General features: G+C 49.3%; 1 protein-coding gene across 1 annotated transcript; it reads left to right on the top strand.

The window, feature by feature from the left end:
- Positions 1-1722: 1722 nt before the first annotated feature.
- Positions 1723-15075, top strand: CACTIN (cactin, spliceosome C complex subunit). Its single transcript, XM_035120646.2, has 10 exons — positions 1723-1872; positions 2861-3344; positions 4134-4229; positions 5722-5867; positions 7453-7615; positions 8744-8858; positions 10650-10842; positions 12481-12618; positions 13285-13553; positions 14452-15075. The coding sequence occupies exons 1-10, from the start codon at positions 1763-1765 to the stop codon at positions 14940-14942; spliced, it is 2205 nt and encodes a 734-aa protein (XP_034976537.2). The 5' UTR covers positions 1723-1762; the 3' UTR covers positions 14943-15075.
- The last annotated feature ends 2872 nt before the right edge of the window (positions 15076-17947 follow it).

Here is a 17947-nt window from a genome sequence, read left to right as displayed (position 1 = left end):
AAACAAGAATTACCAACGACCGCAGAGTTGCAAATGAAGATGATGGACTTTATGGAACTTGCTGAGCTGACAGGCATCTGTCAAGAATGCTTTGATGGTGTTTTCTGCTTGGCAGGGGGTTGGACTGGATGACCCTTGTGGTCTCTTCCAACTCTATGATTCTATGATTCTATCCCAAACGCTACTCCCTCCCCTCCCCCACCGCCAATAATAATAATAATAATAATAATAATAATAATAATAATAATTTATTATTTATACCCTGCCCGTCTGGCTGGGTTTCCCCAGCCACTCTGGGCGGCTTCCAACAGAAAAATAAAATAATTGATTAAAGATTAAAAGCCTCCCTAAACAGGGAGCCTCACTACCTGTGTGGTTAATAAAACCGCCCCACACTGCGCAGAAGTTATTGATACGTTTTTTGTTTTTGTTTTTTATTTGATTTTACGAATATAACTTTCAAACAATCGAAGTGTATATCCATAGAAAGAGGTTACTGTACTCTGAATCTCAAGACTGCCCCCACCCACCCCCTTCATGGATCCTAATTTGTCAGCATTTAAAACTGCATATTATTTCATAGTTTTATATTTTGTATCAACTCCATTTTGTCCATGATAATTGTTACATTACAAGGGAGATTAAAAGCCTGCTAATGTTTTCATTTGCTTGCAGTGCTCTGCTAAATAAATTATAAATTTTCCCAATTGTTTTTAAAAGTTTCGTTATTGTGTGTGTGTGTGTGTGTGTGTGTGTACAGGTGAAATTTGGAAAATTAGAATATCGTCGAAAAGTGCATTTATTTCAGTAATGCAACTTAAAAGGTGAAACCAATATATGAGATAGATGCATGACATGCAAAGCAAGATATGTCATGCCTTTATTTCTTGTAATTGTAATTATTTGTCGTTAGGCGGGTCAATTATAAATTGAATGTAATTGATGAAATGTAATAGCGATGTTTATTTTTGTATTATTGTAACTATTTGTTTTATTACTGTGGAATTTCCAAAAGAAAGCATTTGTAAAAATTAAAAAAAAATAAGTTGCATTACTGAAATAAATGCACTTTTCGACGATATTCTAATTTTCCGAGTTTCACCTTTATATGTTTTTAGATGTTTATATATATATATATATATACATACATACATATACATATACATATACATATATATATATATATATATATATATATATATATATATATATATCAGATGGGTGAGGTACAAATATATTATTACTATTAATTATTAAGTTGGGCGGAGTGCAAATATATTATTAATTAATTAATTAATTGATTGATTGATTATTGATTATTAGTTATTATACAGTGCTGGCTTGAGGCAGGGATGTGATCAAGGTCAAGCCATGCCCAGAAAACACTATTTATTTTAGGTTGCAGATATCACTTAAAACACCCCTGCAAGGTAGGCCAACTTGCATAGAACAGCGCTGGGTTTCAGCCTAGGGAGTGCTCTGTCTACTCTAGTGCCTGACCAATAATTAAACCCCACCCCCACCCTCGCCGCACGCGACCCCTAAGCAGCCTCCACAAAGGGCACGTCAGGTGTTGTTTTTTTAAAGGGTGGGGTGGGCGTGAATTGTTAGATGGAAAGCAGATTTCGCTTCCCCGCTCAGGCGCAGCAGAAGACAGCCCATAACGCGCGACGCCGCTGAAGAAGGGCCCCGCTCCTTGCGCCCGCCCTCAAACAGGCCGGAAGCGCCGAGAGTAGTGGAGGCAGGCCTAGAGTGGCTGGCCATGGGCTCCAGGTCCCGGTCTAGGGAACGGCGCCGGAGGAGAAGCCGGTCCAGATCCGAGGAACGGGAGAGGAGGAGGGAGAGGAGGAGGAGGAGAGAGCGGGATGGAAGGTGAGGGGGGAGTCTGGTGGGGCGCGGTCCTGGGGATCATAGAGTCTCCGGACCATAGAGTTTGCCCAGGATAGAGTGGTTGTTTCCCCCCCTCTTATAGGCTTCTATAGGCGATTCTTTCCCCCTATGGCGAGGATGTTAAGCGGGGAGGAGGGGGGAAGGGGCTTAAACCCCGAAAAGCTGCTTCTCCTGCTAGGGTTCGGTGTGCCTTTGGCTCAGGGGGCAAATGGTAAGGTGGGAAGAGCGCTCCTGAGCATGTCAAGAGTGCCTTGCAGCTGGTTCAGGCCAACAGGGGGTGGGAACCATCATTGTCCAGCATCCCAGCAGGTGCCCCCGAGGGGAGCCCACAAGCAAGAACCGCTTGGGGAACGGCAACTCTCCCCACGTGCGGTTCCCAGCATTACCGTTGAATCGGAAGGGACCCCATGGGTCATCTAGTCCAACCCCCCCCTCCTCGTCCTGCTTCTTCGGAGATCCCTCGTAGCTGAGTAAGACTCTTCCATAAACACGGTTTTAACAGTGAGTCTGTGACTCTGGAGGCCAATTCTGGATCCGCAAGTCCTTCCACAGTGGGGACATTGGTTTCTGGGCAGGAGTTGATCCCGGTGAGGGTTTGCCAAGCGTGCCTTCCTCTTAGCACGTTTCTCTCTTGCGTCCTGAGTTCGAGTGTCTTCAAAACCCAGGACACCTTTGGCAAAGGCTGTTCTCCAACTGGAGCTCTCACAGGCCAGTATTTCCCAGTTGTCAGTAGTGTTTATACTACATTTTTAAAGATTTGCCTTGAGAGAGTCTTTGAACCTCTTTTGTTGACCACCAGCATTACACTTTCCATTTTTAAGTTTGGAATATAGTAGTTGCTTTGGAAGATGATAATCAGTTTTCTACTCATTCCTCTGCCCCCTTTTCCCTCCAACCCTCAGGGGCTACCTCTGGCCGGAGTCCTGCACCTCTCTTTCACTCTCAAATCAAAATTTCTCTCTCTCCTTAGCTCGGAGGAAGAGAGCCAGAAGTGGCAGAAGAAGAAAGAGAAAAGTGAGGACCGCCACGGGAAGAGGCACAAGAAGCGACGCTCTCGCGGCCGCTCCCCGAGCTCTGATTCCTCCCCGGAGAGGCGAGGGCGCAGCAGCGAGAGGAGGGGGAAGAGGACCCGGAAGCGCTCAGGGTCCCGATCCTCCGTGTCCTCCGTGACATCGCCTTCGCCGTCCCGCTCGCAGAGCTCTCGGGGGGGCCTGGGCGAGGAGCTGAGCCTCCAGGAGAGGCTGCAGCTGAAAGACGACAAGAAGAAGCAGAAGGAGATGGTCAAGGCGCTGGAGACCCCGGAGGAGAAGCGGGCGCGGCGGCTGGCCAAGAAGGAAGCGAAGGAGCGCAAGAAGCGGGAGAAGATGGGCTGGGGGGAAGAATACATGGGGTACACCAACACGGACAACCCCTTTGGGGACAACAACCTGCTAGGAGCCTTCATCTGGAGCAAGGTGAGTTTCGGACCACGGTCGGCAACCCGGGATGTTGGAACGGTAGCCAAGAGGCCAATTCGGAAGCGGTGGATTTGATTTACAGTAAATTGAATCGATTTAAATCACAATTGAAATCACGATTTAAATCACAATTGAAATCACGATTTAAATCACGATTGAAATCACAATTGAAATCACGATTTAAATCACGATTTAAATCACGATTTAAATCACAATTGAAATCACTCGTCCGTAAGGCTAGATTTAAATCTCTTTTTTTAACAGACAGGCTCATTCTTGCTGGTACCATCTTAACATTCACGACCAGGTGAAGGTTTCATTTTTTTGACTAATAGTTTCACAGTCGTTTCTGCGGTTCTGTCCAAAATGACCGATTTGGTTGTGCTATTAAGAAATACGTAAGACGGATAATTATGAAATGATGGTGAAGTTTATGAAGTTGGCTGTTTGTATTCGGACAATTTTTCTGCTGTGCTTTATCGGAAGGAGAAAAACGACAATTTCCTTAACAGCAATTTGAACAATTTATTTAACTACTAGATTTATTTAACATTATAGCCGTCCTCGGTGACCGACTCAGCTCCTTCCACTCACATTGGCTCCCATCAGAACCAAGGGGTAAAAGGCGCCTCGGGCTAAAAAGCTTCCCTTCTGAGTCCAGAAGTTTCTGGAGGGGTTCAGGTTTCTCGCTCCTGATCTAAGAAGAGGCATTCCTCTTGGGAAGAGAACGCCTCCTTTGAATGTTAAACGTTTTTCTCTCTGTCTCGATTTTATTTGTCTTCTCAGGCTCTGGAGAAGAAGGGGATCGGCCACTTGGAGGAGAAGGAGTTAAAAGACCGGAACAAACGGATCCAGGAGGAAAACCGACTGGAGCTTCAGAAGGTAAGAGTCAAAAGTAGCAGTGAGCTGGGGGAGGATATCTCTGGGCATGTGCAGAGTGCTTTTGCCTTAGAGATGAAGCCCCGGGGAATTTACCGGTAATTCAGATTTTGATTGCCTGCTGAATCTGCCCCTCTCCTCTGAACTTGGATTTAAGTCCTTTGTGGGCAGTTAACTCTCGTTTTTGCTTTGTACGTATGCACTTAAACCTAGATCAGTTTTTTGTTGATACCGAATTTATTCTTTGTGTGCCAAATCGCCAATTCTGTTTTGGTCAGTTTTGAATTTACGGGCGTGTTCTGCATTTTGCATATTTGTATATCCAGCGCTCTGTAGTTCAATATTTTGAGCGTTTGCCGCAGGGCTGCTTTGGGTACAGCTCGTTGGTTTTTTTGATGTTGAGCTTCAGACCATATTTTGCTCTCTCCTCTTTCACCCTCATTAAAAGGCTCTTTAATTCCTCCTCACTTTCTGCCATCAAGGTTGTGTCATCAGCATATCTGAGGTTGTTGATATTTCTTCCGGCAATCTTAATTCCGTCTTGGGATTCATCCAGTCCAGCCTTTCGCATGATGAATTCTGTATATAAGTTAAATAAGCAGGGAGACAATATACAGCCTTGTCGTACTCCTTTCCCAATTTTGAACCAATCAGTTATTCCATATCCAGTTCTAACTGTAGCTTCTTATCCCACATAGAGATTTCTCAGGAGACAGATGAGGTGATCAGGCACTCCCATTTCTTTAAGAGGTTGCCATAGTTTGCTGTGGTCGACACAGTCAAATGCTTTTGCGTAGTCAGTGAAGCAGAAGTAGATGATTTTTCTGGAACTCTCTAGCTTTCTCCATAATCCAGCGCATGTTTGCAATTTGGTCTCTGGTTCCTCTGCCCCTTCGAAATCCAGCTTGCACTTCTGGGAGTTCTCGGTCCACATACTGCCTAAGCCTGCCTTGTAGAATTTTAAGCATAACCTTGCTAGCGTGTGAAATGAGCGCAATTGTGCAGTAGTTGGAGCATTCTTTGGCACTGCCCTTCTTTGGAATTGGGATGTAGACTGATCTTCTCCAATCCTCTGGCCATTGCTGAGTTTTCCAAACTTGCTGGCATATTGGGTGTAGCACCTTAACAGCACCATCTTTTAATATTTTAAATAGTTCAGCTGGAATATCATCACTTCCACTGGCCTTGTTATTAGCAGTGCTTTCTAAGGCCCATTTGACTTCACTCTCCAAGATGTCTGGCTCTAGGTCAGCAACCACACTACCTGGGGTGTACGAGACCTCCATATCTTTCTGGTATAATTCCTCAATATTAAAAGCTTCCCTAAACAGGGCTGCCTTCAGATGCCTTCTAAAAGTCTGGTAGCTGTTTTTCTCTTTGACATCTGGTGGGAGGGTGTCCCAAAGGGTGGGCACCACCACCGACAAGGCCCTCCGCCTGGTTCCCTGTAACTTGAATAATCCGAACACCCCTCGTTCTGTGTCTCTCTTTCCAGGTGAAACAGTTGCGCTTGGAGCGGGAGCGCGAGAAAGCCATGCGCGAGCAGGAGCTGGAAATGCTCCAGCGGGAAAAGGAGGCCGAGCATTTCAAGACGTGGGAGGAGCAAGAAGACAACTTCCACCTGCAGCAGGCGAAGCTGCGGTGAGCGAGGGGAGGCGGAAAGGGGAGGGTGTCAGGGATGCTGGGGGCTGGGAGACTCCAAGGATTGTGGGTTCCCGTGGGAAATGTTGGTCCAGCCCGTGAGCAAAGAGCACATGTGGTTTTATTATGCCAGTTATTTTTATTGATAGTGGTGCCTTGGTTCTCAAACGCCCTGGTACTCAAACAACTTGGGACCCAAAGGCTGCAAACCCAGAAGGAAGTGTTTGCGAACTCTTTTCGGAAGCCAAACGTGCCCTGTTTTGAGTGTGACGCTTCCGATTTGAGTGTTACGCTGAGGTCTGTCTGTTTTTGCTATTTGTTTTGCGTTTCTGTTTTTGCGGCACTTTTTGTTTTTGTTTTTGTCACTGTGTGGAACCCAGTTCAGCTACAGATGGATTGATTTTGTGACTGCAGTACATCGTTTATTGCTTTCATTTTATGGATCGATGGTCTCGTTAGATAGCAAAATTCATGTTAAATTGCTGTTTTTAAAAGTCTGGAAGTCTGGAACAGATTAATCCATTTTGCATTACTTTCTGTAGGAAGGCGTGCCTTGCTTTTGGAACGCTTTGGTTTTGGAACGGACTTCCGGAATGGATTAAGTTTGAGAACCAAGGGACCACTGTACAGTGAAACCTTGGTTTTCGGACGTAATCCATCCCAGAAGTCCGCTCGACTTCCGAAACGTTCGGAAACCAAGGGTCAAAGGGGCTGTCGGCAAAGCGAATGAGGAAAATTGAAAAATGCACCTTGGCCGGAGGGTGCGATGATTCGTATATGGTGGAATTGTATGAAATAAGGGAATTTTGGGATATAATATACAATGAACTCTAAAAGGTGTTTAAAATCTCTGTTGTAAAAAAAAACCCCGAAGCCTTTCTACTGGGGTATAATAGGTACGGACATTCCAAAAAATTGGAGGAAGGTCTTTATGTATGCAGCAGTGGCAACAAGAATCTAAATAGCAAAAAACATGGAAAGGAGAAGCCTCTACTGACTAAATTGGATTGCCAGGTGAAACTACTGGAATATACAGAATTAGCAAGGATGACAGGAAAAATCAGAGAAAATACTTTTATTAGAGAGTGGGACATTTACAGAAAATACCTTGAAGAGCATTGTAAAAATGTGGATTCTCTGGCAGGCTTAGACTGACCCCTGTATGAACATAGAAAACTTTTATCAAAATAAAATTTGGAAGAAATGCTTTAGGTTTCAGATTTGAATTTCAGGGTTGTAGATTTGAATTTCAGACTTTTCAATTTTAGATTGTCAAATCTGAATAGAAGCTGAAGGCAGCCCTGTTTAGGGAGGCTCTTAATGTTTAATCGATTATTCTATTTTATTTTTCTGTTGGAAGCCGCCCAAAGTGGCTGGGGAAACCCAGCCAGATGGGCAGGGTATAAATAATGAATAATTATATTATTATTTCCGGGAATAGGGTGCCCCATATATTTAATCAATGTGGGACTCTTCCCCCCCCCCTTTCAGCTCGAGTTTCGCTTTCGTACATTTGGTGGCAGTGGCAGGGCAGTGAAGGCTCCTCCTTCAACCTGACCTTGTCTCTTTCGTGTCCCCCCGGCAGCTCCAAGATTCGCATCCGGGACGGGCGGGCCAAGCCCATCGACCTCCTGGCCAAATACATCAGCGCTGAGGACGACGACCTTGCGGTAGAGATGCACGAACCGTACACGTTCCTGAATGGCCTCACCGTCTCGGACATGGAAGATCTCCTGGAAGACATTCAGGTAGGGCTGGGAAACTTGGCACTGTCTCCTTGCCCCCCGAGAGCAGCGCCTCTTCCTACAAATTGCCAGAACGGACCGTCCGCCTTGTGGGGAAGCCACCGTCCTTCCTCCCTCCTTGCAAGGAGATGCAAGAAGGATGAGGGAACGTTCCTTCACATGTGGTGGACCTGTAAAAGAGTATAGTCATATAGTATAGTCATGTTACGTTTGCTTCATGTTACATTTTTTCAGGTTGCGTCCCGGGTTACTTCCGGGTTTCGCCGCTCACACATGCACAGTAGTGCTAAATCGCCAATTTGCGCCGCGCACTTGCACAGATACGGCGCTTCAGGTTGCGGGCTTTTCGCGTTGCGAACGGGCCTCTGCAAGGGATCCCGTTCGCGACCAGAGATACCACTGTATTGGGAAATGATCCATAATGAATCAAAAAATAGGTTTAGAAGTCCTTTTGGTTGGGGACTTTGGTTGGGGACGGAAATTCCCAGGTGTCAGCCTGTCCTCCGGGACCCTGCCTCCTTCCATTACATCTTTAAATCTGCAGAACTCCCTGCCACAGGAGCCAAGGGAGGCTACCGACTTCTGTGGCTTTAGGAGGGGGTTGGTGGGGCAAGTTCGTGGAGGATAGCCCCGCTCACGTTTTCATCTCACTATAGTAGCTCTTTAAATTCTCAATGAAAGTTCTCCAGGCTTCAAGGAATTCCCCTCCCCCCCAATCTCCCGCTGAGTTTTACTCACAAGCAGACCCGCTGGAATTAATGGATTCAAGTTAGTCATGCCACGTTCGATTTCAGTAGAAATCGAAGCTGCATGCAACCCTGCGATCCCACACAGTGTGCCGATTTTCACATATCTTCCCCCCAACCTCGCCCTAAATGATATAAAACAGAGTGATGTATTTGTGGGGGACAGTTGTCAAGAAAATCAATCCCCCCCAGGCCCGGAATGGGTCCAGAGCAGGCACCCCCAAACTTCGGCCCTCCAGATGTTTTGGCCTACAATTCCCATCTTCCCCGACCACTGGTCCTGTTAGCTAGGGATCATGGGAGTTGTAGGCTAAAACATCTGGAGGGCCGCAGTTTGGGGATGTCTGGCCCAGAGACTCATCTGTTTCCCCCCTCTGTTTTCCAGGTTTACATGGAACTGGAGCAAGGGAAAAACGTGGATTTCTGGAGAGACATGACCATCATCACCGAGGACGAAATCGCCAAGCTCCGCAAACTAGAGGCTTCTGGGAAGGGACCAGGTAGGTGTGAATTGAAGCATTGGAGGGCCTGCCTTGCTTGTGGAACAAAAACGTGTGTAACAAAAGAAACAGTAACGTTATCAATTAAGAACGGTACAAACATTTTAAAACAATTGGAATTAACAGCAGAGTGCTCTTACTTAACCTTAATATATTTTAATAACTTTTAAAATGTGTGTTAAACCTTTCCCTTGCAGTATATGTTTTACAAGCGACTTGCGAAGTATTGTAAAGATGTAGGTTTTAATAACAATTCGTATTAATTCTTCAATTACAATCCGATAATAGCCTTGTTACAACAATACCAAACTATAATACAATTGCCGAAATATATAATTTAGGTGGCTTCCCCCCACCCCCGCGTGCTAGATTTGATGGTTTTTTACTTCTGCGTTCCAAAATCTAATTAATTTCAATTACATTCCAATCAAAATAATAATCCCTTATACAACAACTGCAATATCAATAACTTCCGTTTGTGTTGACACATTAAACGAATTATAGACCTACAAGCGAGGCACTCAAAACTATATCATTGTTCTTCCTGTGTGTGGCTTTAAAATAAACAACTTCTGTCAAATACAGTGGTACCTTGGTTCTCGAACTTAATCTGTTCCGGGAGTCGGTTTGACTCCCGAAGCGGTTCGGAAACCAAGGCGCAGCTTCCGATTGGCTGCAGGAGCTTCCAAAAAACACCCACTTCCGGGTTTGCGGTGTTCGGGAGCCAATTAGTTCTGGAGCCAAGCCATTCAACTGCCAAGGTACCGCTGTAATACAATATTCAGTAATCCATTAGAATCCGTTACAGGTAGGTAGCCGTGTTGCTCTGACGTCGTCAAAACAAACAAACAAACAAACAAAAAATCCTTCCTGTAGCACCTTAGAGACCAACTAATACGATACAATACGATAAAGAATTACTCATCTGTAATCAATACGATAACAGCAAATTGCAGTGCATGAAATACCATGGAATGTAAAAAACAATGGAAAGGGGCCTCTTCTGCGTAGAGGGGTTCCTCCAATTATGTAGTTCAGAATATATTTATAGAAAGAGAGAATCATAGAATCCTAGAGTTGGAAGAGACCACAAGGGCCATCCAGTCCAACCCCCTGCCAAGCAGGAAACACCATCAAAGCATTCTTGACATATGCCTGTCAAGCCTCTGCTTAAAGACCTCCAAAGAAGGAGACTCCACCACACTCCTTGGCAGCAAATTCCACTGCTGAACAGCTCTTACTGTCTTACTGAATGAGCTTGTATATGAATGGATAGGGAGCCCACAGTTCTTCAGGTCGACTTGGGGGTTGGAACATCAGGCGGAATTCAGGATATTATACGATACGATAATCTTGATCGTCATTTCCCATGCAGACAACGAAATTGAACATCTACATCATACTTACACAACCATCAGCATAATTACCCCCTAAAAACTCCAATACCCCTCCTGATTTACCCCCTAGAACTCTGATGCCCCATGACTGAATACAGACTCTCCCTCACAGACTGCCTTTCACTGCATTCAAAACCGAAATCGCTCTTGGATAGAAGCTATTTCCCTATATGACCTTATGCCTCCTTGCAGAGGGCAGTAGCTGAAAGAGATCATTGCACACTGTCCTGCACAATATCTGCAGCTTTCTTATAGCACCTGCAGACTTGGGGGTTGGAACAACATCAGGCGGAATTCAGAATCTGCACCCAACTCCTTGGTCGGGGAGGTGGCGAGGTTCCTGGGCCCCCTCTCCCCTGCTGATGGCATAACCTTCCCCTCCTACATCCTGCAGGCGAGCGCCGGGAAGGGGTTAACGCTTCGGTCAGCTCCGATGTACAGTCTGTCTTCAAGGGCAAGACCTACAACCAGTTGCAGGTGATCTACCAAGGAATTGAGGGCAAGATCCTGGCCGGGGGCCCCAACCTGGACATCGGCTACTGGGAGAGCCTCCTGCAGCAGCTGAAAGCCTACATGGCCCGGGCGAGGTAAGTGGGTCACCCTGATCGGACCACCTTCCCACAACGGCGGCCTAATTTCTGATCTTAACTTCTTTTAAAAAAATACAGTGGTACTTTGGTTCTCAAACTCAATCCGTTCCGGAAGTCCGTTCCAAAACCAAAATGTTCCAAAGCCAAGGTGCGCTTTCCCGTGGAAAGTAAGGCAAAACGGATTAATCTGTCCCAGACTTTTAAAAGCAACCCCTAAAACAGCAATTGAACATGGATTTTACCATCTAACGAGACCACCGATCCATAAAACGAAAGCAGTAAACGATGTACTGCAGTCACACGATCAATCCATCGGTAGCTGAGCTGGGTTGCACACAGTTACAAAAGTAAAAAAAGCCACAAAAACAAAAATGCAAAATAAAAAGCAAAAACAGACAGACCTCAGCGTAACACTCAAAACGGAAGTGTGGCACTCAAAACAGAAGTGTAACGCTCAAAACTCAGCATGTTTGGCTTCTGAAAAAAGTTTGCAAGCCGGAACACTTACTTCCAGGTTTGCAGTGTTTGGGTTCCAAGTTATTTGAGAACCAAGGCGTTTTAGAACCAAGGTATGGGTTTCCCCACAGCCTATAAGCGCCCTCCTCTCCAGGGTTTTCCCCATGCAATCGGAGACTGCGCCGGCGTGAACCTAATCTCTCCTCCGCCCTTTTCATGCCACTCCTGGTTCTGGGAGAGCGGGAGGGAGGGGAGCAGGTCACAGCAGGAGAGGGAGACCCCCATGCCTCTTCACCAGCCAGACTCCTCTCTGCCTCTTGGCCCTGCTCCCTTTATTCACAAACATGAGGACTAGTAACTCACATCGCCTTCCCCATCCATTCTTCCCTTTTAGGCCGGGAGCCTGAGGGTCCTGAGCTGCATGTTGGGGTGGGCTTGTGCGTGCCCCAAATTCCAGCTTGCTCTTAAGTGCCTTTGTTACGCCGCTGATGGGACAAACCCTAAACCGTTACGAGGAGGGAACTGGCAACAAATCGCCCTGTCTAAGTTGGGGTTAACTCTTATTAGCAAGGGCATGATCCACACAGGCTTGGTGGGCTGTCAGGCCTAATGAACACAGCGGCTCGTCCCCTATAGGTCTTGTCCCATAAATCAGTTGCCAATACTGAAAATCCCCGCCTCCTCACAGCCATCTTAAGTCCCCTCCTCTCCAGGGTGTTCCACATGCAATCGGAGACTGCGCCTGCTTGAAGCCAACCTTCCCTCTGCCCTTTTCATGCCGCTTCTGGTTCTGGTAGACAAGGGGAGCTGGTTGCAGCAGGAGGGGGAGACCCCTATGCCTCTTCCCCAGCCGGACTCCTCTCTGCCTTTGGGCCTCCCTCCTCTCCTGCTTCCACTTCTGCTTCTGAGTCTGGACTGCTCTGCCATAGAATCTCCCCACTCACTAAGCCCTGTTGCCTCTTCTGCTTCCAACACCTCCTCTCCCCAGTCTTCACCCTCCGACCCCTCGCTGTCATCCCATCACCAAACCCTGGGCTCTGAGCTTCCTTCCCTTGGGGGCTCCCCATCTGATTCCTCCCACTGTTCCAACCAGACCAGCCACAGGATGCTGGAGTAGTTTTGCGTTCTTCACGGATGGCCCCCTTCCTTCTCCGATCTCTGCCTCTCCCTCTCTCTCAGGCTGAGAGAGCGCCACCAGGACGTCCTCCGCCAAAAACTCTACAAGCTGAAGCAAGAACAAGGAGTCGAGAGCGAGCCCCTCTTCCCCATCATTAAGAAGGAGTCCTCGCCCCCGGGGGCCTCCAGCAGCTGCAGCAGGTGAGCTGGATTTGGGGGGCTTTCAGGACCAATGTAGGTCTTTTGGGACCAATATTACATGGTCCTGGCGGCTGCTCCCATTAAACACTTCCCTAAACAGGGCTGCCTTCAGATGTCTTCTAAAAGTCAGGTAGTTGTTTATTTCCTTGACATCTGACGGGAGGGCGTTCCACGGGGTGGGCACCACCACCGAGAAGGCCCTCTGCCTAGTTCCCGGTAACCTCACATCTCGCAGGGAGGGAACCGCCAGAAGGCCCTTGGGAGGCGGACCCCGGTGTCCGGGCTGGACGATGGAGGTGGAGATGCTCCTTCGGGTCTACTGGGCTGAGGCAGTTTAGGGCTTTCACAGTCAGCACCAACCCTTTGAATTGCGCTTGGAAACGTCCTGGGAGCCAATGTAGGTCTTTCAGGATTGGTGTTATATGGTTTCGGCAGCTGCTCCCAGTCTAGCTGCCGCATTTTGGATTAATTGCAGTTTCTGGGTCACCTTCCAAGGTAGCCCCACGGAGAGCGCATGGCAGTAATCCAAGCGGGAGATAACCAGAGCATGCACCACTCTGGCCAGACAGTCTGCGGGTAGGGAGGGTCTTGGATGGAGCAGGTAGACAGCTCAGAGCAGAAGGGAGGCAACTTCCCTCTTCCCTTCCTATCCCCGCCTTTCTGCAGGCTGGAGCCGGAGGACAGCGCCCAGCCCAGCACCTCTTCGGCTGAGCCCGGGGGGGCCGAGCCCGAATCGGAGGTCAAGGCGGAGGGGGACGGCGAGGCGGTGCTTATGGAGGAGGACCTCATCCAGCAGAGCCTGGACGACTACGACGCCGGCAAGTACAGCCCCCGTTTGCTGACGTCCCACGAGCTGCCCTTCGACGCCCATGTGGTGGAGGCCGACGAGGACTGCCAACGGCTGCTGCTCTGCCGACAGCAGCTCCAGGTCACAGGTAGGAGGGGAATGGGGCTGAGGGGGCTCTGGGGTCGTGTCAAAGGGCGGCGTCTCTTGGCTTGGCGCCGCGGGGGGCAACTGCCCTGCGGAGCTTGCGGTCCAGAAGGCAGAACCTCAGGTCTCAGGCCACGCCCACTTTCCTTAGGCCACGCCCTCTCGGCAGCCAGCACCCTTTGCTTGAGGCCACACCCCATTTGTGCTTGTTTGGCTACTTCTGAGAAACCAGCACCACAGCCATTCTGCCTTTAAGACTTTTATTTTGCCCGATATTTACAATGTGATTCAGTATCGAGAAGACACGTCCGATCAGTCTGGCGAAGATTCTCCCAATGCCTGTCGTCTGCTCCTCCCCCAGCATAATAAGCGTGGGATTCCTGGCCCTCCTCTCTTTGCGCCTTGGAATGTCTCAAGTCAGGCATGGACTTAAAAGGGCGAGGCATCTCCCCACTGGACACTTGCCCTGATCCCTCCCCTTGGTATCCTGTCTCAGGTTGCAGCAAGGGCTCTAGGGTGCTGCCCGAGCCATGGTGCCTCTCTTCTGCGATTGTCAGGGAACGTTCACTGCTAGAACAATCCCTGGGACCTTTATTTAAACCACACCCCTGTTCCTTAAACCACACCCCCTCTCTGCAGGCCCCACACCTGTTTCTCAAGGCCACACCCCTTTATTTAAACCACACCCTTCTCTGCCGGCCACATGCCCCTTTCTCAAGGCCACACCCCTTTCCCTTAAGCCACACCCTCTCCTCAGGCCCCCATCCCTTTCCCGCTCGACATCCATAGGCAGGGAATTCCAAAGTGTAGCCGCTGCCACGCCAGGCGCCCGAATCCTCGCGAACCCAGTCTCCAAGGTCGCCCACCGCTGCCCTCTCCTCTCTGCCTCTCCCCCTCCCCAGGCGACGCCAGCGAGAGCGCCGAGGACATTTTCTTCCGCCGCGCCAAGGAAGGGATGGGGGCGGACGAGGCCCAGTTCAGCGTGGAGATGCCGCTGACGGGCAAGGCCTACCTGTGGGCCGACAAGTACCGGCCCCGCAAGCCGCGCTTCTTCAACCGCGTGCACACGGGCTTCGAGTGGAACAAGTACAACCAGACGCACTACGACTTCGACAACCCGCCGCCCAAGATCGTGCAGGGCTACAAGTTCAACATCTTCTACCCGGACCTCATCAACAAGCGCTCCACGCCCGAGTACTTCCTGGAGGCCTGCCCGGACAACAAGGACTTCGCCACCCTCCGCTTCCACGCCGGGCCGCCCTACGAGGACATCGCCTTCAAGATCGTCAACCGCGAGTGGGAGTATTCCCACCGGCACGGCTTCCGGTGCCAGTTCGCCAACGGCATCTTCCAGCTGTGGTTCCACTTCAAGCGCTACCGGTACCGGCGGTGATTGAGGGGGGCTTCCTCTGTGACCCCCGCCAGCCGAAGGGGCTCGTCCCCACACCGGAACCAGCTGCGTTGAGATGTCGTAAAGGGCCTCCGACTTCTGGGCTCTACAGATTGCTCTACAGCAGGGAGATTGCCCATCGTGGTTTTTTTAGGGTTTGCGGGGCCGCCGACCCCCCTCTAGATGTTGTTGGATTTCGGCCCCTGGCAATTCCTGACCGTCCGGATTCCAGCAACGTCTCCAGAGCCCCCTCCCCCCCCTCCCTGTCTCTGCTCATAAGAGGCGTTCCCCTCTCAGGAAGAGTCTCTCTGGTGGTAGCAAGGGATATAGGATTTCCCAGTCCTGAAAAGATGCACAAACACCCCTGCACCCCAGAGGGGAATTCCTCTTCCGAACAGAGTCATCCTCCCATCATGTGGTAGGGAATCCTCCTTCTGGCAATGGATTGAGAACATCTCAGAGATGTGCCTGGCCTCTCCCATCCTTCCCCAAAATCGGCCACCCCCCGCAGATGTTCCCCCTCCTCCTTGCAGACACAAACAACAAACCCCCAACTCTTTCTGCGTAGATTCCTGCCTACGACACCGAACGGCTCCTTTTGCCAGGCATAGATTACGTATATTTGTTATTTTCTGGAGCAAGGCAGCAGAGGGCGATGGCTTTGTGTACATTTCCTTAGCTGTGCCAAATCGCCCTTTTGTATAACCGTTCCGCGAGCGGCTCTCTCCAAAGAGCGCTGCCCCGGCACAATAAATTTTTTAGATGGTTCGAGCTGTCCTTTGCCGTCTTTTGCAAACGCCTGTCTTTGGGAGGGTTGGGGATGCAGCCGGTTTTGAGTGGGGCAAAAGCAGCGGATCTGCCGTTAGGAGAGTTGCTGGGCTCCCAGATCCTGTCAGATGGTAAGGGCTGTCAAATGGAAGATGGGATTATTCCCCTTTCTTGTCTTCTTAATCCTCTGGTTTGGTTTCCCCAGCCACTCTGGGCAGCTCCCAACAGAATATTAAAAACACGATAAAATACATTAAAAACTTCCCTAAACAGGGCTCCCTTCAGGTGTCTTCTACAAGACAGACAGCTGTTTATCTCCTTGACATCTGATGGGAGGGCGTTCCACAGGGTAGGCGCCAACACCAAAAAGGCCCTCTGCCTGGTTCCCTGTAGCTTTGCTTCTCGCAGGGAGGGAACCGCCAGAAGGCCCATGGAGATGGACCCCGGTGTCTGGGCTGAACGATGGGGGTGGAGATGCTCCTTCTGGGCCAAGACCATTTAGGGCTTTAAAGGTCAGCAGCAACACTTTGAATTGTGTTCAGAAACGTCCTGGGAGCCAATGTCGGTCTTTCAGGACCGGTGTTATGTGGTCTCGGCGGCCATTCCCAGTCACCAGTCTAGCTGCTGCATTCTGGATTAGTTGCAGTTTCCGGGTCACCTTCAAAGGCAGCCCGACGTAGAGCGCATTGCACTAGTTCAAGCGGGAGATAACCAAAGCATGTACCACTCTGGTGAGACAGTCTGCGGGCAGGGAGGGTCTCATCCTATGTACCAGATGGAGCTGGCAGACAGCCGTCCAGGACACAGAACTGACCTGTGCCTCCATGGACAGCTGTGAGTCCAAAATGACCCCAGGTCAATTCCCCACCTGTGGTCAAAAAACTTGTTTCGCGGTTGACCTAACGGATGTCGAGAGTGTCGCAAGAATTAAATTCTGTGCCTCTCATGGTTTTACAGATGTCCTAACCTAAATGAACAAGAGATGAGTTCATCGGCTCTCTTGCAATCTGTGATGATGATTATTATTGGGGGGCGGGGGGCGGAAGAGAACCGAACGCTGTAATGAGCGAGACATCGGATCCTCTCAATAAACAAATGCATAAGTCATAATTCCTTAATGGACTTACTGGAACGGCTCTCCAAATGTTAATTCACGTTTGGCGGGGGGGAGGATGCTGTTGTTTTGCCTTTGAAACATTTTAAAACTCTGATGAAGCTTGAGAAGATGGGGGCATGTTCCCAGCTCGTTCCCGTAAGCCTCTTGGCTGTTTCTCCATGGGGTAGCTGCTCCCTCCTCAAAACAGAACAGTCTCTGGGGGAAGGACTGAGGAAGTTTTGATAGTCCTAGTGGGGCTTCTTTCCGCCTCCCGAGGGCCGCCTGAAACCCTGCGGGAGAACTGGGCATCTTCTACTTCCAGAAACTTGTAAAAAAACGTAGAACTTGTGCCCTGGGTTGGCATCCCCACTCCTCCTCCCGACCCATCCCTTTTTCCTTTTGTGTCGTGCCTTTCAGATTCAAGTTCGAGAGGGCAGAAACTTGCCTAGCATATTTACCTTGGGTCCGGGAGAGGATGGCCCAAAACAGCCAGAGACCCCAGTTTGGGAAATAGATGTTCGATCAGATCAAGAACCAGACAGGGCACCCTCAAATCTGAAGACCCCTTGGAGAGGCAAGACCAGCATAGCCAGGATTCTTGTTGGGGGGGGGGCAGCAAAAGCTTTCAAGCTTTTTATAGGAAATCAAAGTCATTGTGTTTTGGGTTTACTTCGTGAAGAGGACATTGCAGGAGACAATTGAGTACTTTCAATGCTTTCCAATAATATTTGTGGATCTAGGATGTGGGGGGGGGAGCTGTCCACCCTTTGGCTAAGGCTGTACGGATGCCGACGGCAGGAGAGCTTGTGGGTTTTTCCAGCCGCTTCTGGCTGACCCCTGCTGAGAACAGGATACTGGATAAGGGACGCGGGTGGCACTGTGGTCTAAACCACTGAGCCTCTTGGGCTTGCTGATCAGAAGGTCAGCAGTTTGAATCCCCATGACGGGGTGAGCTCCCATTGCTCTGTCCCAGCTCCTGCCAACCTAGCAGTTTGAAAGCACGCCAGCGCGAGGAGATAAATAGGCAGCGCTGTGGCGGAAAGGTAAACGGTGTTTCTGTGCGCTCTGGTTTCCATCATGGTGTCCCGCTGCGCCAGAAGCGGTTCAGGCCTGCTGGCCACAACACGGAAAGCTGTCTGCGGAC

The sequence above is a fragment of the Zootoca vivipara genome, chromosome 6, assembly GCF_963506605.1.
Source record: "Zootoca vivipara chromosome 6, rZooViv1.1, whole genome shotgun sequence".
In the NCBI taxonomy this organism is placed as follows: Eukaryota; Metazoa; Chordata; class Lepidosauria; order Squamata; family Lacertidae; genus Zootoca; species Zootoca vivipara.
The sequence above is the reverse complement of the archived record's forward strand: the minus strand, read 5'-3'. Positions and strand labels throughout refer to the sequence as shown.

Excerpts from the sequence above, each read along its gene's own strand:
- CACTIN (XM_035120646.2), top strand. The coding sequence starts at position 1,763 with ATGGGCTCCAGGTCCCGGTCTAGGGAACGGCGCCGGAGGAGAAGCCGG. Across the intron at positions 3,345-4,133 it reads GAGCCTTCATCTGGAGCAAG|GCTCTGGAGAAGAAGGGGAT; the intron begins GTGAGTTTCGGA and ends TTGTCTTCTCAG. Across the intron at positions 4,230-5,721 it reads ACCGACTGGAGCTTCAGAAG|GTGAAACAGTTGCGCTTGGA; the intron begins GTAAGAGTCAAA and ends CTCTCTTTCCAG.